At 40.3% G+C, this 22,842-nt stretch overlaps 1 protein-coding gene and 1 long non-coding RNA gene across 3 annotated transcripts in view; one reads left to right on the top strand and one right to left on the bottom strand.

Annotated features, from left to right (window-relative positions):
- The window catches only part of LOC118765579, a 17,824-nt gene extending 2,963 nt beyond the window's left edge, over positions 1-14,861 (top strand). The window contains exons 2-3 of the long non-coding RNA XR_005001438.1: positions 9,257-9,263; positions 14,852-14,861. This is a non-coding gene — a long non-coding RNA (uncharacterized LOC118765579). The remainder of the gene's footprint in view (positions 1-9,256; positions 9,264-14,851) is intronic.
- LOC115218044 (ankyrin repeat domain-containing protein 10) overlaps positions 1-22,842 on the bottom strand; it is an 85,039-nt gene that overhangs the window by 35,970 nt on the left and 26,227 nt on the right. For both annotated transcript variants that reach the window (XM_029787799.2, XM_029787801.2), the window contains exons 2-4: positions 18,095-18,259; positions 15,688-15,779; positions 4,668-4,951 (exon numbers count right to left, since the gene is read on the bottom strand). In XM_029787799.2, the coding sequence (XP_029643659.1) occupies positions 4,668-4,951; positions 15,688-15,779; positions 18,095-18,259 (541 nt within the window). The remainder of the gene's footprint in view (positions 1-4,667; positions 4,952-15,687; positions 15,780-18,094; positions 18,260-22,842) is intronic.

Raw genomic sequence — 22,842 nt, 5'->3', positions numbered from 1 at the left:
ATGTGTGTGTGTGTATATATATATATATGCGTGTGTGTGTGTGTATATATATATGTATATATATATGTATGTATATGTATGTGTGTGCATATATATATGTGTGTGTATATATATGCATATATATATAAATATATATATGTATATATATATATATATAAGTGTATGTATGTATAATGTGTGTGTGTGTATATATATATATGTGTGTGTGTGTATATATATGCATATATATATATATGTGTGTGTGTGTGTATATATATGCATATATATATAAATATATATATATATGTATATATATATATATAAGTGTATGTATGTATAATGTGTGTGTGTGTATATATATACACACACACAGATATGTGTATATACAGATACACACATATATATGAGGTGTTCATGTATGTACACTCACCTATACACGCGGTTGCCACGTTTTACTCAGTAAAACAATAAACAAAACCAACTTGAATTTACCTCATTATTAGTCATATATTACAACCTGCTTCCAATTTGTATACATTACTAATCAGCTACATGTTACTTTAAGACTCACATCATATACATTAGTTACTGCTATACTACTTATGCTCACACACACACACACACACACACACACAGTGTAACAATGTATCATGTTGTTGATTTCTTCTGTTATATTCACTGGCAGTGTTTTACTTTAGTCTATCATATACAATGATATTTATATTATGGTCCCTTTTATTTCTCTTTTACTTGTTTCAGTCATGTGACTGCAGCCATGCTGGGAGCACCGCCTTTACTCGAGCAAATCGACCCCAGGACTTATTCTTTGGAAGCCTAGTACTTATTCTATCAGATTCTTTTGCGAACCACTAAGTTACGGGGATGTAAACACACCAACATCAGTTGTCAAGTGATGTTGGGGGACAAACACAGACACACAAATACACACACACACACATATATATATATGACAGGCTTCTTTCAGTTTCCGTCTACCAAATCCACTCACAAGTTTTGGTCGGCCCGATGCTATAGTAGAAGACACTATATGGTTGAGAAGCAAGCTTCCTAACCACATAATAGATATATAATAAATGCGCCCTCTTAAAGCCTAGCCAAGCTCCTGGGCCCGGTTTCCTGGTTTCTATGGCGTATGTGTTGCCCAGCTGGACAGGAAGCCAGTCCATTGCCACGTTACTCATTTTTGCCAGCTGAGTGGACTGGAGCAACGTGAAATGAAGTGTTTTGCTCAAGAACACAACGCGTCGCCCGGTCCAGGAATCGAAACCACAATCTTACGATCATGATGCTGACACCCTAACCACTAAGCCACGTGCCTCCACAATAGATATATACTAAGCAGTATAATCCTTTCTACTATAGAAATTTCAAGGGAGGGGGCTAGTCAATTACATGGACCCCAGTGTTTCACATGTACATATTTATTTGACCCCAAAAGGATGAAAGGCAAAGTCAACCTCGGCAGAATTAGAACTCAGAACATAGCAGCAGACAAAATACCTATTTCTTTACTACCCACAAGGGGCTAAACACAGAGAGAACAAACAAGGACAGATAAACGGATTAAGTCAATTATATCGACCCCAGTGCATAACTGATAGTTAATTTATCAACCCCGAAAGAATGAAAGGTAAAGTCGACCTCGGTGGAATTTGAACTCAGAACGTAACGGCAGACGAAATATCGCTTAGCAGTGTGCTAACGTTTCTGCCAGCTCGCCGCCTTTTTACTAAGCAGTATAATGAGGGGTATTTTTGTCTAAGAAAATTAGAGGGAGAGTGCCAAGGACTAGTAAATTGGCATTCCCATCCGAGGTTGTCTTGTTGTAGTCAAGGGCTTTTCGTTGACGCCCGACACCACTGGGAGGTGGCCCTCAAAGTCGCTGGAAATGGAGATCTCCAGGTCCAAATTCTTGAACGGCGGCGACCTACAGGGCTGGATATCAATGAGGAGGAGTGTAGGTAGTAAAGTGGACATAAGAAAGATAATAGTTGAGTTTATAATAGATCGCTAGATCTTACGGTGGGGGGGAGGATACTATGGTTGTCTAACCACTAAGGAAAGTGAAACTAGATGTCAACTAGTAAACAAAAGATTCACTATTTGAGATACAAAAAGGTTAAGACATAAACCTGTTATAGAAGTAGGTGGGGAAACGTAAGTCAGAAACTATTTCTTTTACAATCTTTTACCATTCTTTATGTGGCTAAATTTAGATTGAATTAAATGTCCTTATCATGCCTGGCCTCTCTACCTTAACCTATATGTGTGTGTGTGTGTGTGTGTGTATGTATATATATAATATATATATATATATATATATATATATATATATATATATGCATATATATTTTTTTATTACCCACAAGGGGCTAAACATAGAAGGGACAAACCAGGACAAACAAATGGATTACGTCGATTACATCAGCACCAGTGCGTAACTGGTACTTAATTTATCGACCTCGAAAGGATGAAAGGCAAAGTCGACCTCGGCGGAATTTGAACTCAGATTGTAATGGCAGAAGAAATACGGCTATGCATTTCGCCTGGCGTGCTAACAGTTCTGCCAGCTCCCTGATATGACGGGCTTCTTTCAGTTTCCGTCTACCAAATCCACTCACAAGGCTTTGGACAGCCTGAGGCTATAGCAGAAGATACTTGCCCAAGGTGCCACACAGTGGGACTGAACCCGGAACATGCGGTTGGTAAGCAAGCTACTTACCACACAGCCACTCCTGACGATGATATAAATTATTTCAGCTGATATAATTAAATAAACAGAGAAGAAATTATATAATGTTGTATTTGCCACAGCTGTTACTCTAAGTATTTGTTTTGTTTGACTATCCTACACCAACAGAAGGCTAATATCAACAATATCGTCTTTATAGGCATAGGTGTGGCTGTGTGATTAGGAAATATGCTTCATGATCTCATGGTTCCAGGTTCAGTCCCACTGCATAGCACCTTAGGCAAGTGTCTTCTACTGTAGACCTGGACCAACCAAAACCTTGTGAGTGGATTTGCTAGAAACTCAAAGAAGCTCACCACATGCATGAGGGGTGACCCCGTTTGGTCGTGAATGACGTTGGGATTGCACCTAGAAAGTTACCCTCCGAAGTACAAGTCTGGGCAAGGTTGTTTATGGAAGGCCAGCAGTCGCCCATGCATACCAACCTCTCCTCTCCACGCCACTAGTGTTATCCAAAAGAAAGACAAAGGCCGATATAGCTTGGCACTAGTGATGTCGCAACTCATTTCTACAGCTGAGTGAACTAGAACAACGTGAAATAAAGTGTCTTGCTCAAGAACACAACACACAGCCCAGTCCAGGAATCGAACTCACAACCTCACGATCATAAGCTCGATGCTCTAACCACTGAGCCATGCGCCTTCACATGCATGAGGGAGTGTATAAGAAATTATACAAATGGCAAGGGAACAAGAAATAATGCAATGAAGTTTATTAGCTCACGGCTGTTTCTGCTGTAAGATGCGATGCACTCATAGTTGAGTGTTTGTGTTATCATCTTATAGCTTCATCAGAGCTTCAAATATGTAAATGTGTGTGTGTGAGTGTGTATGTGTCCTGCAGCCAATAAATATTCCCAATACCCTGACACTATCCCACAACATAGTCCGCCTACCTGTGGGAACTTCAACAGATACTCAAGTGGAACCATGTGTGATAAATACTGTGCAGCTACTAAAATGTTCATATTTCTGTTTCCTCATTTCCAAGCTGGCCACCCGCATCGTTCTTGGTCTCAAGCATTTGTCTTATGAAGAAAGGCTGAAGACGCTCGACCCTTTTTCTCTCGAAAGACGACGACGCCGTGGTGATCTCATTCTCGCTCACAACATCATAAGCGGAAAGTGTAACCTCTCGAAGGAGCTGTTCTTCACTCCTGCTCCAGAGCGTCGGCTGCGGGGTCACTCCGAAAAGCTCTATCTACGACGATTTCATCTCAATTGGAGGAGAGGGGCTTTCTCCGTCCGGGTTGCGGATCCGTGGAATAAGCCGCCGGATGAAATAGTGAAGATGCCGACGACCACTCGGTTCAAAGTCTCTCTTGACCAGAAATGGCCTGAACTCTTTGTATGGCCACCCTCCCTGTACATAACTCCCTGTCCCCCTACATGACCTTGCTTTTACTTTTTGAGCCAATAAAAATTGAATTGAATTGAATTAAAGCTAAAATGAAACACAGACTTACATGTCGTTTGATTTTTTTCTTTACTTGTTTCATTTGTTTACTCTTCAAAATCCATTTTTCCCTGTATACACATGTGATATTGATTTTTTAAAAAATTAGATCAAGGGCCAGCGACTTCTTTTTCTCGAGGCCCACATTCGATTAAAGAAAAACCCTTGATTTCTCAACAGACCAAGAATATAACAAATTTTTTTTATCTTTAAAAAAGGATCTGAATCCTATAGAAAACTAAAAAAAACACTTCAGTGGAGCCCTTATGGGTCATTGCCCATCTATTGCTGAACCCTGGACTTGATCGTCTTACCCATTGAAAAGTGGAGGGATCCAGGCTTTATTTTGCCCTACCAAGCAAACTAGAAGAAGCAGAGTTATGTCCTTGCTTACAATTTGTTTTAATTCAGGCATTGTATGGAACACCACAACTGTCAAAATCAAAAGGACAAAACTTACCCCCTTGTCGTAAATATTTGAAAATTCCTTCATCTAAATCTTCTAGAGTTCTCTTCCGACCACCAACTAATTTCCTGTTCTTTTTGACTTCCTTGTCCATGAGGATATCGCTCAGAGACTTTTCGTGTAAATTTCTTGAGCTTTGCACTTCCATGTCATCAACAACTGTTCTTCGGCTCTCGTTGATGGAGCCCATGGCAGCCATTTCGAGGTTGCGGGCGCATTCCAAGAAGCCAGATTTCCTGGCTAAACTGCACGCTGTCTCACCTTCGCTATTTTTGATGCTGGAAGAGAAGAGAGACACCAGGAAACATTTTAAGTTGAATTCACACATGAAAAACAAAACAAAGCATCTAAAACTTTCTACTGTTTAAAAAATGAGGAAGGGATTCATTCCATCATTATACCTCTATGCGGTCACTCAAACAAGTAGAAACAGCAGTCAAATCTACCTCAAATTTTATCACAGTTTTTGAAAAAGGAAAACAGGTTTGCTCCAAATGCTTGTTACAGATTGAAGTCTACTAAAATACCCAAGGGACTGGTGGTTGTGTTGATGCTATTTAACCCTAGACCAGCCCAAACCAAGCAGACCTATGAGCAATGTTGCTCCAGACACGAGCATCCCGTAATTTGGAGCATCGACAACTACATACAGTACCTTGTAGTTTTTCAGAGTTTCTTTTTAAAATGGATTGTTATGTGAGGGTGTGGGTATATACACACATACAGACACACACAAATATATATATATATATATATATATATATATTTATAATAAGATTAGATCGTATACGAGTGGGTATATATTTGTAAAAAAGAAGTTTGAAAATGCCACTATATTAGATAAATTTTAATTTTTACATGTTTCGGTTCTTGAAATAACGAACCTTATCAAAAAGAATTTTTTTATAATAAAGAGTATAATGGAACAGTTCACAATTGTTTCATACATTCAATAGAGTCCATGCTATATACATTCAATAGAATCCATGTTCTTGAAAAGGCGAAAAATATATTATAAGGTGTAAGTCGTTCCCCACTGTTTTGTCAAGTGTAGTGCAGGAGTTCATTATAGATTTTACCTTGTGTTCCGATGGGGGCAACAGTAGTGATTATTGGTTGTCGTAATTTTGGTCAACTTGTGATTGTTGGGTTTATATCAGTTAAGTCAGTAGTAGCTGTGGTCTCTGGCACTGTTCACTGACGTCATATAATTCCAAACCAATCAAAGCCAAGCTTCAACGATTATAAGGAAAAGACCCCCAACTGTATCCTGTTTAGGAAACCAGCCAAGCAGAACGACAAGTTTGACCACGGAAGAAAAACGTCATCAATTTTTTAGCGAATCAAAATTAGATCTGACCCATAATTGTATCCTGTTAGGTGGCTAGTTTGACCATGGAAGAAAAACGTCATCAATTTTTTAGCGAATCAAAGTCAGATCTGACCCATAATTGTATCCTGGTTAGTTTGACCACGGAAGAAAAACGTCATCAATTTTTTAACGAATCAGAATTAGACTTGACCCATAACTGTATCTTGTAGGGAAACCAATCAAGCATGGCGACAAGCTTGACTACTGAGGTAAAACGTCATAAATTTTTTGACTAATCAAAATCAGATCTGTTCGCAGAGAAAAAAAATTCTTTTTATAAATTTTTCCTTCACCGGAAAAATAAGGGTGAAAAAATTGGATATTAATTTAATAACGCTAATTTAACACCAAGTGGTTTAGCGCATAAAAACTGAGATTCAGTAAATATTAATACACAAATATAAGAGAGAATCCACTATGTGGACGCTCTTGCGCTAAAAATAGATCCGCAATGGTCTCAACTACCAAGAATTGTTCTCAAGAAAAATTAGTACAACTATGAACGTAAGTGAGCAGAATAAATGAAAAATAACAAAAATGTAGATACATGGTTGAGACCATTGCGGATCTATTTTTAGCGCAAGAGCGTCCATATAGTGGATTCTCTCCTATATTTGTGTATGTATATATACAGATTGGTGAATGCAATTGTCTTCCCAATAGCAACATATGGATGTGAGACCTGGACACTAAAGAAAGCTGACCAGAGGAGAATAAATGCATTCAAGCTTTGGTGTTGGAGAAGACTTTCACGGATTCCATGGACAGCAAGGCTCACCAATGGAGAAGTTATTAACCAGATCAGGCCGAAACTGTCGCTAGAAGCTAGGATCACCAAGCAGAGATTGACATATTTTGGTCAGATTATGCAGAGAAAATCCCTGGAGAAGGACATCATGCTCGGAATGGTCAGTGGCAAGAGAGGAAGAGGCCGACCAAGAACCCGCTGGCTTAACACCATCAAGAGTGATACGGGAATGGACATAGCAAATCTGAAAGAGGCGGTCCAGGATAGAACTGGCTGGAGGACACTGATCCATCGAGTAACCGAGAGTCGACTTCGACTGAGTGGATAGATAGATAGATACACTTACACACACATACAGAACAGATACACACTGGCCACTTGATAAAATCATTAAAATGTTTTTTTCCTTAATAATGTGTGTGCGTGTGTGTGTATATATATGTATACATATTATTAAAAAAATTTTTTAATATATATAAAAGCAAAGGCATGGCTGTGGTAAGAAGCTTGCTTTCCAACCACTTGGTTCCAGGTTCAGTTCCACTCTGTGGCACCTTGGCCAAGTGTCTTCCAGTATAGCCTCAGGCCAACCAAAGCCTTGTAAGTGGATTAGGTAGATGGAAACTGAAAGAAGCCCATCATATAGATGCGTGTGTGTGTGTGTGAATATCTATGTGTGTGTTTCTTTGTGTCTGTATTTGTCCCCCACCCCCACTACCACCATTGCTTGACAACCAGTGAAGGTGTGTTTGCATCACCGTTACTTAGCGGTTTGGCAAAAGAGATCGATAGAATAAGTAGCAGGCTAAAAAAAAATACTAGGGCTGATTCATTTGACTAAAACATCAAGGTAGTACCCCCGCATGGTCGCTGTCAAGTGAGTGAAAGAAAAGAATGAAATACATGTGTGTGTGTGTGTGTATATTCTTTTACTTGTTTCAGTCATTTGAATGTGGCCATGCTGGAGCACCACCTTTAGTCAAGCAAATTGACCCTAGAGCTTATTCTTTGTAAGCCTAGTACTTATTCTATCAGTCTCTTTTGCCAAACCACTAAGTTATGGGGACGTAAACACACCAGCATCAGTTGTCAAGCGATGTTGGAGGGGACAAACACACAAACATATATATATACATATACACTCACAAGGCTTTGAACGGCCCGAGGCTATAGTAGAAGACACTTGCCCAAGGTGCTATGCAGTGGCACTGAACCCAGAACCGTGTGGTTCGTAAGCAAGCTACTTACCACACAGCCACTCCTATGCCTATAATAATGAATATAATAAAAGTTGTCATTTTTTTTATCGTACATTTATTTTGTAAACAAATAATATTACACAAGCGTTTTATAATGCTTCTTTCTTTTTTGGCAACTCGTCAAGTACCAGCAGCTGATGGCTCACGGACTGGCACCACCTTGGGTAGCACTGGTTTAGGGAGGTTGGCAACAGAAAGAGCATCTGGCTATCAAACCCTGCTGCAAATAACTCTTCTCTGGATGGAAGCACTCCGTCGGTTACGACGACGAGGGTTCCGGTTGATCCAAATCAACAAAACAGCCTGCTCGTGAAATTAACGTGTAAGTGGCTGAGCACTCCACAGACACGTGTACCCTTAACGTAGTTCTCGGGGATATTCAGCGTGACACAGAGAGTGACAAGGCCGGCCCTTTGAAATACAGGTACATCAGAAACAGGAAGTAAGAGTGAGAGAAAGTTGTGGTGAAAGAGTACAGCAGGGATCACCACCATCCCCTGCTGGGAATCGAAACCGCGATCCTATGACTGCGAGTCCGCTGCCCTAACCACTGGGCCATTGCGCCTCCAACTCTTCTCTAAACCCATACTAGAATGGAAAAACGGATATTGAACAAATGGATAAACAATTTGTGCCAGGAAGTGGGTCAGTAACAAATCCGAAATTCTTTAATATCTGACATCACAGCTGTGTTGAAAGGAACAATAGTATAAAAAGTTGCTAAATGTTTGCAGCTGAAATAGTTTCTAGTACCAACACTTAATTAAAAATTTGGTGGGGGTGGGGTTGCTGTATTTTTGAAATAAAGATTAATTATAGGCGCAGGAGTGGCTGTGTGGTAAGTAGCTTGCTTCCCAACCACATGGTTCCGGGTTCTGTCCCACTGCGTGGCACCTTAGGCAAGTGTCTTCTACTATAGCCTCGGGCCAACCAAAGCCTTGTGAGTGGATTTGGTAGACAGAAACTGGAAGAAGCCCATCGTTTGTATGTATATATATATGTGTGTGTGTTTGTGTGTCTGTGTTTGTCCCCCTAGCATTGCTTGACAACCGATGCTGTTGTGTTTAAGTCCCCGTTACTTAGCGGTTCGGCAAAAGAGACCGACAGAATAAGTACTGGGCTTACAAAAGAATAAGTCCCAGGGTCGAGTTGCTCGATTAAAGGCGGTGCTCCAGCATGGCCGCAGTCAAATGACTGAAACAAGTAAAAAAGTAAAAGAGAGAGTAAAGACAAAATTTTGAATATAGATCTTTCTTCAACACCTGTCCTTTGTATAAGCATTTCAAGTAAACTACACGACCTCTGTAGCTTTGTACATGTTGTGCATCAGTAACTTTACCACTGAGTTGAGTAAGGGAACCTTTAAAATGATGGAGAAGAGTGTTGGAAAGCAGCGAAATGAAGTCAAGGGAGTGTAAGTAAAATTTACATGAAAGGGGAGATTACTGTGTGAGTGAAAAGAAAAAAAGATGATAGGCCAACAACAGATTTAGAATATGCATTCACAGATGTACAGCAACATGTGTCTGTGCATAAATTATGATAATCAAGTGAGGGAGATAATAGGGTCAGAGATAGTAATAAAGGAGTAGTAACAGAAGAAAGCACAACCAACGACACTAGCTTTTTTTTGTTGTTGTTTGTTTCTAACTGCCTGAGAAAGCTCTCTTTACTCTTTTACTGTTTTGTTTGTTTCAGTCATTTGACTGCGGCCAGGCTGGAGCACTGCCTTTAGTCGAGCAAATCGACCCCGGGACTTATTCTTTGTAAGCCCAGTGCTTATTCTATCGCTCTCTTTTGCCGAACCGCTAAGTGACGGCGACGTAAACACACCATCTTCGGCTGTCAAGCAATGCTAGGGGGACAAACACAGACACACAAACATACACACACATACATATATATGCATATATACGACGGGCTTCTTTCAGTTTCCGTCTACCAAATCCACTCACAAGGCTTTGGTCGGCCCGAGGCTATAGTAGAAGACACTTGCCCAAGATGCCACGCGGTGGAACTGAACCTGAACCATGTGGTTGGTATGAAAATCATGTGGCAAGACAAGGTCCTAGACATGGGGGGGGGGTCCTTATTATATTATGCACACAAAAAGAAATGCAAGTGCTATACATGGGGCAATTGGGCGAGATGATGGAGGAGGAGAACAACAAAATAGAGATGCTGAAGAGGAAAGATGTGGAGGGTAGACTGGGAACAAAAAGGGTGAGAAAGTTGTGAAGGTTTCTTGTCAACAGCAGTGATTAGATACCCAAACATCTGTATATGTGTGTGTGTATGTGCAACTATAAGTTAAAACCCAACAAGGCGGCGAGCTGGCAGAAACGTTAGCACGCCGGGCGAAATGCGTAGCCGTATTTCGTCTGCTGTTACGTTCTGAGTTCAAATTCCGCCGAGGTCGACTTTGCCTTTCATCCTTTCGGGGTCGATAAATTAAGTACCAGTTACGCACTGAGGTCGATGTAATCGACTTAATCCATTTGTCTGTCCTTGTTTATCCCCTTGTGGGTAGTGAAGAAATATCTAAGTTAAAACCCAACAACAGGAATTCCAAAATGAAGAAGAGATAGAGGAGATGATTGGAGTAAAGAGAAAGAGGAAAGAATTTGAAGGAAAAGTGTTCATTGATGCTGGTGGAAGAAAAAGTGGTATCAAGACTGCAGGGAAGATAACACACTTCATCATCATCATCATCATCATCGTTTAACGTCCGCTTTCCATGCTAGCATGGGTTGGACGTGTGACTGAGGACTGGCGAACCAGATGGCTGCACCGGGCTTCAATCTTGATCTGGCAGAGTTTCTACAGCTGGATGCCCTTCCAAATGCCAACCACTCCATGGGATCCAGACTTGTATGATTTAGCATAGTTTTCTATGGCTGAATGCCCTCCCCAACGCCAACCACTCCAAGAGTGTAGGGGGTGCTTTTATATTCCACTGGCACAAGTGCAATTTGCATGACACCAGGGTGGGTTTTACATGCCACTGGCATGGGGGCCAGTTTGCATAACACCAGTATCTGCCACTACTTCTTTTAAAATTATCCTTATTGTTACATGCCACCGGCATGAGGCCAGTCAGGTGGCACTGGCAATGACCTCGCTCGAATATTTTACACATGCCACCGGCATGGGTGCCAGTAAGGCGATGCTGGTAACGATCACGCTCGAATGGTGTTTTTTAACCTCAACATCAGCCCTATTCCAGCAGGCATTTTGGTTAAAGGCAACCCAATCTCCATCGATAACAAAGCCTGATTTTTTTTATTCAGGTACTGTGTACCCAGTATTGCATTATGCAATGTGTCCTTTGTTTTTGAAAAAAAATGCTAGGATATGATTTGAAGATTATTTGGCTGCTATTTCTATAAGGCCAAACAACCATGTAGCATTGAAATTCTCAAACTGACAAAAACTGGGTTCTATCTCACCCACACCTAAAAAATATTCCTTCCCACCTTTTATTAGTTTCAAATGAAATGAGCCGGCAGAATCATTAGCACTTTTGGCAGTGTTTTATCCATCTTTACGCTGAGTTCCAATTCCACTGAGGTCGACTTTGCTTTTCAACCTCTCATGGTCAATAAATTAAGTATCAGTTGAGCACTGCGGTTGATGTAATTGATTTACACTCTCCCCTGAAATTACTGGCTGTGTGCTAAAATCTAAAACCTTCCTATTTGTTATTAAAATAAAGCTTGTGTCCATATAATACGTCGATATTGGTCATGGCATTAGACAAGTGTAAAAACTTTATAATTAAATTACATTTATATATTTGTTTTGCAAGATTCTTGATGTGAAATCGTGTGTTGAAACAGATTTTGTAGTATTTAGGAATGGTCATTTTGCCAGTTTAGTAAGGAGAGACACACAAATAAGAAAGAAGAAAGCAAAGGACCACTGATGAGGTCACAGAAGTGTGATGAAAGAGCTCTGGCCGAAATAAGATTAAGATTAATGCAAAAAGTAAATAAAGCTGAAGCAGAGAGAAAGATAGTATGGTACAAACTGAAAGTGAAATGAAAGACTGCAGAAGAGAAGGAAATAAGGTTGGAATCTGTGAAATTGGTATTAATCAAGTAGATGGCCTCAATAACAGATATAGAATAGGATTAAAAGCATGTGTCAGATAAATAAAGCCTTCACCACACCAGGTCTATATAGATGCCTTAAAATCAAAATAAAAAAGCCAAGTTTAAATAGTGTGTGTGTTTTTATTGGCTAAACTGACCATTCCTAAATACAACATTTATAATTAAATCTTTTTATTAAACATGGCAATTTCTTTGCCCCCATTTCAATGCCCACAGCCTTCAGTTAATGAGAAACATTGATACAGAGGCTATCTTATTGCCTGTGGAAAAGTTTGTGATGTAAAGTGAACACCACAAACCAAACGGTGAACTGTTTGAGAGGAAAAACTTGAAATTATGACAGTCACGTTTTTTTATCAAGACATTAGCATATTACAAGTGAAGCATTAACAAATTAAAACTAGGTTAAACTACTTTTTCTCCTCAAACAGCACTGGATTAACCATTAAGCAAAATAAGTTCGTGCTTAGGGTATCGGGTGAAATGGGGCACCAGAAAAATGGTAAATGGTTTACAAATGAATGGTCAATCCAGCACTGCTTGAAGAGGAAAAGTAGTTCAATCTAGGAATTAAAAGCCAGTTATGGATTCGGTTTCTCAAGAAATTACCAAAGGATTAAAGTAGCTCCCTCTCTCTCGCTTTTGGAGAGGCACTGAGCAGCTATACGCACACATACACACATGGCAGTAGCTCCCGCCTACCGAATTCAATCACAAAGCTTCGGTTGGCTCGGGGCTATAGAGGAAGACACCTACCCAAAGTGCCACGCAGTGGGACTGAACCCAAAACCATGTAGCTAGGAAGCAAGCTCCCTAACCACACAGCCATGCCCGCACCTGCTCATAATATAATAATTGCTTCGAATCTAGGCACATCCTTTTTGTGTCCCCTTTTTCATGCCTGTAATGGGTTCCACAGAGTTTATCAAGGCAGATCTTCTCTAGAACTTTCTGTTGCCAACCTTTACTTGTTTGCAAAACAAGGTAATATTTGTAATATTTACCTCTATAGTCAGACAAATGTTTTCACAGAATACTGGAAATGAAGAACGTTCATTTATAACAATCATGTGATGTCAAAACAAGGAGACACTGGAAGGGGAGGGGTTTAGAAAAGTCTCTTTCAGACGCTGAGTGTTGAAACAAAAAAGTACTGGATATCTTAAATCAAGAAAGACAACTCACTGTGGAGGTGAAGAACAAGAGCAAAGGGCCGTTATTTCAGCTCTTCAATATCGTATACCCAAATCACCTCGAACCGAATTGGAATTGCAGATGTCTGAGGTATATATGCAAATAGGGTGATGTGCAACAGCGCTGCACAATTAAAAGAAAATCAAATTTTAAATTACAAGCTACCCTGATGATGTAAATGCTACCAACACCCCAGACTGAGTGTATGTTTTGTCTATGCACTTATTTCTTTTTTTTTAATTTCTTTATTGCCCACAAGGGGGATAAACATAGAGGGGACAAATAAGGACAGACAAAGAGATTAAGTCGATTACATCGACCCCAGTGTGTAACTGGTACTTAATTTATCGCACCCGAAAGGATGAAAGGCAAAGTTGACCTTGGGGGAATTTGAACTCAGAATGTAATAGCAGACGAAATACTGTTAAGCATTTCACCCAGCGTTGCTAACAATTCTGCCAGCTCTCCACCTTGTTTCCCGGTGATGATGATGATGATGACACACACACATAATGGGATTCTTTCAGATTCTCCCTATGAAATCCACTAACAAGGCTTTCGCTGGCCCAGGGCTAGAGTAGAATACATTCCCCAAGCTACCACACAATAGGACTGAACCCCAAACCACATAGTTGGGAAGGAAACTTCTTAACCACACAAGAAAAGGAGTTTGTCAATACCACTGAGCCCAATACTTGACCAGCATTTCATTTTATCAACCCCAAAAGGGTGAAAGGCAAAACTGACTGTACTAGGATTTGAACTCAGACTGTAAGGTTGTTTGTTCCTTCTCGAGCTATGCCTGGCTCATTAGGACCAGTTTCCTGGTTTCCTTGCCGTATAGGTTCCCCACCTGGACGGGACGCCGGTCCGTCACAGGTGAGCTGCAAGATGCAGGAGGAAAGAGTGAGAGAAAATCGTGGCAAAAGAGTCAGCAGAGGTTCGCCATTACTTTCTGCCAGAGCTGCGTGGAGCTTAGGTGTTTCGCTCATAAACACACACATCGCCCAGTCTGAGATTCGAACCCGCGATCCCTCAACTGCGAGTCCGCTGCTCTAACCACTAGGCCATGTGCCTCCACCACACTGTAAAGAACTGTAGCTAAATACTATTATGTATTTTGTCAGATGCTTTAACAACTCTGTCATTTCACTGACCTTCATAATGATAATAGTTTACAAATTAGGTACAAGGCCAGGGATTGTTACAAGCACTTGTGTTTAGCAACCTTGGAAGAATGAAAGTCAGGGTTCATCTCAATAGAAAATGGTAGATATTATAACGGTGATGGTGATAACAATAATACCAATGAAAATAACAATGATGAGGATGATGACTTCAACCATCATCATCATTTAACGTCTGTTGTCTGTACTGGCATGGGGTGAATGGTTTGACTGGGCTGGTATACTAGAAGGCTGCACCAGACTTGTATGATTCGGCATAGTTTTCTATGGTTGAATGCCCTTCCTAATGCCAACCACTCCAAGAGTGTAGTGGGTGCTTTTATATGCCACTGGCACGGGTGTCATTTGCATGACACCAGGGTGTGTTTGCATGCCACTGGCACCAGTTAACATAACACCAGTATCTGCCACTACTTCTTTTAAAATTATCCTTATTGTTATTATTATTATTGCTATTATTTGTTGTTGTTGTTGTTATTGTTGCTGTTGTTGGTGGTGGTCTGATAGAATTGTTAGCATGCCAAGCAAAATGCTTAGCAATGTTTTGTCTATTTTTTTATGTTCCGTGTTCAAATTCCGCTGAGGTCAACTACTTTTCATCCTTTCAAGGTTGATAACATAAGAACCAGTTGAGTATTGGTGTCAATGAAATCAACTAGCCCCTCCCCCACCTCACCTGTGCAATTGCTGGACCTTGTGCCAAAATTTGAAACCATTATTATTATTATTATTATTATTATTATTATTAAGGCAGCAAGCTGGCAGAATTCTTAATGTATTGGACAAAATGTTTAATAGCACTTCTTCAAGTTCTGAATTTAAGTCCACAAAAGTTCAGGCCCCGTGTGTATAGTAAGGAGGATTATTATGCTGGTGATGAATACCGAAATACAAGGAGAAATAAGGTGAGGGTTATCTGAAGAGACAAAAGTTGAAACATCAGGCCATGCTGTAAGAAGGCAATACCAAGTATCTGTACACTACAACATTGAATTTGAAGATTTTTCACATAGTAAATAAACTCCCAAAAGAAGGCAACCACATAAGGTAAATCAGCACAATATACACGCAAAACCCAAATGCTTTTAAATCAAAGCAATTATTATTATATATTACATCAAAGAAGATGGTTAACTTACCCAAGTGATGCTTGATAAGAGATCAGTAAGCTGACACAATCCAAAGTACCGGTGCTGGCAGCTTTATGAAGTGGGGTTTCACCGAGATAGTCCTGACAAAGTACAACAAAACATTCACAAATAATAAATTCTCGTTCAAAATAATGAATTTCAAATGTTTCAATATTTTCTTTTAAGTTAAGTTAATTTTTTGGCTCAAAAAGCAAAGAGCAAGGCCATGTAGGGGGACATGGAGTTATATACAGGGTGGTGTGCATGCAAAGAGTTCAGGCCATTTGTGGTCAAGGGAGACTTTGAACCGAGCGGTCATCGGCATCTTCGCTATCTTGTCCGGCAGCTTGTTCCACAGATCCGCAACCCAGACGGAGAAAGCCCCTCTCCTTCGATTGAGATGAAATCGTCGCAGATAGAGCTTTTCAGAGTGCCCCGCAGCCGATGCTCTGGAGCAGGAGTGAAGAACAGCTCTTTCAAGAGGTTACACTTTCCGCTTATGATGTTGTGAGCAAGAATGAGATCACCACGGCGTCGTCGTTTTTCTAGAGAATAAAGGTCGAGCGTCTTCAGCCTTTCTTCATAAGACAAATGCTTGAGACCAAGAACAATAGGGTTTACCTTTTAAGATGGGGCTAGGGTACTCAACATTTATTTAGCTTTAAAGCATAAAGGCAAATATTGGATCATATAGTGGTTACAGTATTGCTTAACCTATTAGCATTCACATTCATCTGTCAAATGTAATGTTTATTTATTCACACTGCTTTGAATTAAACCTGTATAATCTCATAACTATGAGATTTTGATGAGGTAACTTAATTTTTGGAATGATATTGTAGGATTGATGTGAAGGGTCAGACAAGGCCAGTTCAACCCTTTAGCATTCAGATTACTGCATGTGTGTGCATGTGCGTGTGTACCAGATTAACCCTGTAGCAGTTAATCCGTCCATATCCAGCCCAGTCATTCTACCCGTTTTACGTTAAAACTGCCCAGATCCAACCTCTCACACCTGCACTGCAATGCCATTCTAAAAACATACAAACTCTCCACTGAAATCTTGAAGCTACAAGATAATGCATGATTTTAATTCAAAACAATATAAGTGACTACCGAAAATCCTCGAGTATATTACACAGGGGATTTTTAGGGGGCTGTACCTCTTAAAAACCTAAATCTTGTGTATTATACGCACCCCTTCTCTAACTTGAGTCTAGGAGGTCTATATAACATCCTTGGTTTGTAAAAAAGTATACGGTAACGTCCTTTATTAATATTGTATATATAACATAATGCAAACGTGTAGCTTTTTTGTGCATTTTGTTTGCAGAAAATAGAGAAATAACAGTAATAACGTTTAATAAATGTTGCTTACTGCAAGTTACGGATGATTTGATTTAAAGTATTTTCGCGCCTGACGTCACAAAATGCGGTTGAATAAACATAGCCAGACAGCAAATAGAGACTTGGACATTGCTTAGAAAATAATTTTCATTTTTAACCTCGTATATAGTACGCACTAGTGATTTTGACGTTTAAATTTTGGGGAAAAAATGCGGATTATACTCGAGGATTTACAGTAAGCAACATATATGACCAAAAAATCTGAAAGCTAAAGAGTTAAGACAAATACATCAAGCTGTGCATCATTACCTCAAATTGTAACAACCATTCAACCAACAGAAACTAATGAATTAAGGATCACATTGCAAAAAGCACTGGAGTTGATGGGCTTGGCATTTTAACCCCTGTTTTAGTCACCACATTTTTTGAAGAAATGCATTGCATTTGTTTCAATTCATCAGCATCATCATCATCATTTAATGCCTGCTTTCCATGGGTTGGATGGTTTTACTGAAAACCGGTAAGCCAGGGAGCTGCACCAGGTTTCAATCTGATTTGGCAATGGTTTCTAAGGCTGGATGCCCTTCCTAATGCCAACCACTACAAGATTGTAGTGGGTGCTTTATATGTGCCACCAGCACGGGTGTCACTGACATAACATTGCTGCAATGAGCTGCGTTGTCACTGGTTCCAAGTTGTATCGGTCTTTACCTTTCCCTTGGATAACATCGGTGGCGTGGAAAGGGGACGCTGGTATGCATGAGTGACTGCTGGCCTTCCACAAACAACCTTGGCTGGACTTGTACCTCAGAGGGTAACTTTCTAGGTGCAATCCCATGGTCATTCATGACCGAAGGGGGTCACAACTAATACAGGCACTTCTATGTGGCACTGCACAGGTGCTTTTACATGGTGCCACAGAGGCACCTTTAGATGGAACTTCAAAGGCAATTTTACGAGATGCTGCACCGTGCGGTGCCACACAAAAGTTTAATGACTGGAGCCAGTAAAAGAGCAAAAGAATAGAACAAGAACAAATATTCACTATCTTTAGAAAAAAAAATCTTACCCGAGCATTAATTTCAGCATTTGACTGCAGTAACCACTGAAGGCAATGGGGGTGACCAGCATAAGCTGCAAGATGAGATGGTGTCTGTTGGAACTTGCTATTCCTCATATCACACTTCAGGTTGTAGGGTCGATTGAAGCAGGACAGTTTTTGTAGGCAGGCAAGCTAACAAACAATACAAAAACAAAAAAAATTATCAGTATCTGGGTCATGTATTATATATTTATTAGTTACAACATTGAATAATCAGAGTAAGTTATAGAGTGGATACTTGATCTCATGTCAGGCTCAGATTTATAATGAAAAGCATTCCAGCCACGACCATTCCAACTAAAACTCCATTTTCCCTTACAACCTTTTCTTTAAAAATAAAATTTTTAAAAACGGGTAGTAAGATGTGACTTGAGGGTAATTTCTGGCTGCTATTTTCAGCAGGTTAAGTGTCCATGTAGAAGTTCTCTTGTTAGCAGGTGTAAACGAAGTTTATTGAAGCGGTGACACAGCAGTAATGTGCAAGATATCTATAACAATAATAATAATAATAATGACTAAGATTTATTTTTGAAAAGACCACCCACCGCAACACACACACACACACACACACAGAGGCATTAACTTGTTTGTGCTTGTATTTTCTCTATTCGAACTTACATCATAACATGTTCATCAACCGCCATCTAATTTCTGGTTCCAAAAATATAAAAGAACTAGCAGTATCACCCGGCGTTGCTCAGGTTTGTAAGGGAAATAACTATAAAGCATTTTTAGAGAGTTATAGCCAAAAAATAGCAAAAAAATGGAAAAAAAATGATGGTAAATTTTTTTGAGAGTTAAAAAAGGTGGAGTTGCGTCCCCTAGACGGTCTGTGGTTTGGGTTTCTGATTCTCGACCCCATGTCGAATTTATCGATTTTTTTCAGAACTGGGGGAACTTTTCAAAATTTTCGCTGCGTTAGTTTTGAATTATGACATTGGGCTATGTGTGTGTCAAGTTTCATCAGAATCGGTTGAAAGCCGTGGTCAGGGTGAGGGTACAACCTGACAGACACACAGACACACACACAGACAAACTGCCGTTTATATAGAGAGAGATAAACACCAGGAGTTTTATAAAGAACATGTTCAGATTTTTCATTGATCATTGACCCAACTGCACAACACACACATACACACACACACAAAGCAGCAAATAGGTAGTTGTTGACAGAAAAGAATAGTGATTATATGAATGGATACGGCTGTGTGATAAGAAGCTTGTTTCCTAACCACATGGTTCCAGTTTCAATCCCACGACACAGCACCTTGCACATTCTTTTTTTCTACTATAGCCTCGGGCTGGCCAAAGCCTTGCAAATATATCTGGTAGGCGGAAACTGAAAGAAACCCATCATGTGTGCGTGTGTGTATGTAAATAGGGTAACAGTTAAAGACCCCGCTTCGGTCATGAATGACCATGGGATTGCATCTAGAAAGTTCCCCTCTGAAGCACAAGCCCCAACAAAGTTGTTTACAGAAGACCAGCAGTTGCCCATGTATATCAGCCTCTCCATGCCACCGACCATTATTCAAGTGAAAGGCAAAGGCCGACACAGCTTGGCATCAGTGACATCGCCATCCATTTCTACAACTGAGTGAACCGGAACAACGTAAAATGAAGAGTCTTGCTCAAGAGCTGGTCTGGAAATCAAACTCACTACCTCATAATTGTAAGCCCGATGCTCTAACCACTGAGCATGTATGTGTATACTAGCAGTATCGCCCGGCGTTGCTCAGGTTTGTAAGGGAAATAACTATAAAGCATTTTTAGAGAGTTATAGCCAAAAAATAGCAAAAAAATGGGAAAAAAATGATGGTAAATTTTTGTTTGAGATTTAAAAAAGGTAGAGTTGCGTCCCCTAGACAGTTTGTGGTTCGTATTCCTGATTCTCGACCCCATGTCGAATTTATCGATTTTTTTCAGAACTGGGGGAACTTTTCAAAATTTTCGCTGCGTTAGTTTTGAATTATGACATTGGGCTATGTGTGTGTCAAGTTTCATCAGAATCGGTTGAAAGCCGTGGTCAGGGTGAGGGTACAAGCAAACAGACACACAGAAACACGCACAGACAAACTGCCGTTTATATAGAGAGAGATAATGTGTATATAAATGTATGTATGTATGCATGTATTTATATATGTATTTATAAGTATAGGCGTAGGAGTGGCTGTGTGGTAAGAAGTTTGCTTACCAACCACATGCTTTTAGGTTCTGTCCCACTGTGTGGCACCTTGGGCAAGTGTCTTCTACTATAGCCTCAGGCCGACCAAAGCCTTGTGAGTGGATTTGGTAGACGGAAACTGAAAGAAGCCCATCGTATATATGTATATATGTGTGTGTGTGTATGTTTGTGTGTCTGGTGTGTTTACGTCCCCGTAACTTAGCAGTTCAGCAAAAGAGACCGATAGAATAAGTACTAGACTTACAAAGAATAAGTCTTGGGGTCGATTTGCTCGACTAAAAGCAGTGCTCCAGTATGGCCACAGTCAAATGACTGAAACAAGGAAAAGAAAAGAAAAGATATATATATATATATATGTATATATATATATATAAACAGGTGAGATCTAGAGATGCTCAATATAAAAAACACATAGTAGTGCTCCAACGATCCGAACTTAAATACTGTAGAAGGGGAGACAAACACAAAATTATTTTGACCATGCAAAAATACAATTTTTGTTAAATCATTTTCTGGTCAAAATACATTTTTTTTTCCCAACAGACTATTATGCATCATTTGAAAGTTCTGGATGTAAACTTTCTTCTCATATATTTTTGATCAAAATCCAACACTTACATATCATGCCAGGTTCTTTCAATCACCTTTGTATTTCCACCCATTCACAACATTTATCCTGATTATATATTATGATCTGACTGTAGAATGATAGCAGTCAGTTTTAGCTCAATGTGCTGGAGCATTAGAACTCAATTTGTGTTGAATACTGTCAGGAGGAGGACTATTTTTACCCTATCTTGATATAAAAATCGATGGGTCTAGGTTGGATAACAGTTACGAAATATAAAAGTGAAGTGAAAATTTTATCGCTAATTTTCACCTAGAAAAGAACATATTTTCTTCACGGTTTTTATACCATAAAAAAGATAAATTTTCCATTATTGAATCTGGGTATGTAAAAGCACAAAGTCAATAAAAAAGGGACAACCACTGATTAAAGATCCCGTTCAGTCACAAATGACCATAGGATTGCATCTAGAAAGTTACTCTCCAAGGTACAAGTATGGGCAAGGTTAATTATGGAAGACCAGCAGTCAACCATGCATACCAGCCTCCCCTCTCCACACCACTGATGCTTCTTCTTCTTACAGCATTCACCCGGGGTGGGTTGAGCTGGCTTCGTTCATCCTCAATGCTGCATCTCTCACAAACACCAACCAGGCCTGGCGATTTGAGGCTAACGACCGCGTGATCTCCAACCACTCCTTATTCCAGTGGCAAACGCCATAGATATGGGGGCCTAGGTTGGGTTCCAGATCTGCCTTGACCGTGTCATCAGCCAGGTTTTTCGTTGTCCACCGCAACGCTTTCGCCAACCCTGAAGGGGAGCTGGGGCAATTGCTTCGTAGATGAATTCTCCTGGTTGACGAATATCCTTCAAATATTCCACGCCACTGATGCTACCCAACAGAAGGGCAAAGGTCAAAACAGTTTGGCACCAGTGATGTCGCAACTCATTTCCACAGCTCAGTGAACTGGAACAGCAGGAAATAAAATATTTTGCCCAAGAACACAATGTGCAGCCCAGTCCGGGGATTGAACTTACCACCTCATGATTGTGAACCCAATGCTCTAACTACTGAATCAGGAGGATTAGCGCATACTGATAAGGTATGTATAAGGCGGCGAACTGGTAGAAACGTTAGCATGCTGGGCGAAATGCTTAGTAGTATTTCGTCTGCGGTTACGATCTGAGTTCAAATTCCGCCGAGGTCGACTTTGCCTTTCATCCTTTCAGGGTCGATTAAATAAGTACCAGTTACGCACTGGAGTCGATATAATCGAGTTAATCCGTTTGTCTGACCTTGTTTGTCCCCTCTGTGTTTAGCCCCTTGTGGGTAATAAAGAAATAGGTATTTCGTCTGCGGTTACGTTCTGAGTTCAAATTCCGCCGAGGTCGACTTTGCCTTTCATCCTTTCGGGGTCGATTAAATAAGCACCAGTTACGCACTGGGGTCGATATAATCGACTTAATCCGTTTGTCTGTCCTTGTTTGTCCCCTCTGTGTTTGCCCCTTGTGGGTAGTAAAGAAATAGATAAGGTATGTATAAGGTACATACCTTATGTATATAGGCGCAGGAGTGGCTGTGTGGTAAGTAGCTTGTTTACCAACCACATGGTTCCGGGTTCAGTCCCACTGCGTGGCATCTTGGGCAAGTGTCTTCTACTATAGCCCCGGGCCGACCAATGCCTTGTGAGTGGATTTGGTAGACGGAAACTGAAAGAAGCCCGTCGTATATATGTATGTGTGTGTGTATGTTTGTGTGTCTGTGTTTGTCCCTCTCCCTCTAGCATTGCTTGACAACCGATGCTGGTGTGTTTACGTCCCCATCTCTTAGCGGTTCGGCAAAAGAGAACGATAGAATAAGTACGGGGCTTACAAAGAATAAGTCCCGGGGTCGATTTGCTCGACTAAAGGCGGTGCTCCAGCATGGCCGCAGTCAAATGACTGAAACAAGTAAAAGAGTAA

The sequence above is a fragment of the Octopus sinensis genome, linkage group LG12 (genome assembly GCF_006345805.1).
Source record: "Octopus sinensis linkage group LG12, ASM634580v1, whole genome shotgun sequence".
In the NCBI taxonomy this organism is placed as follows: Eukaryota; Metazoa; Mollusca; class Cephalopoda; order Octopoda; family Octopodidae; genus Octopus; species Octopus sinensis.
This window is presented reverse-complemented; position numbering and strand designations above follow the sequence as displayed.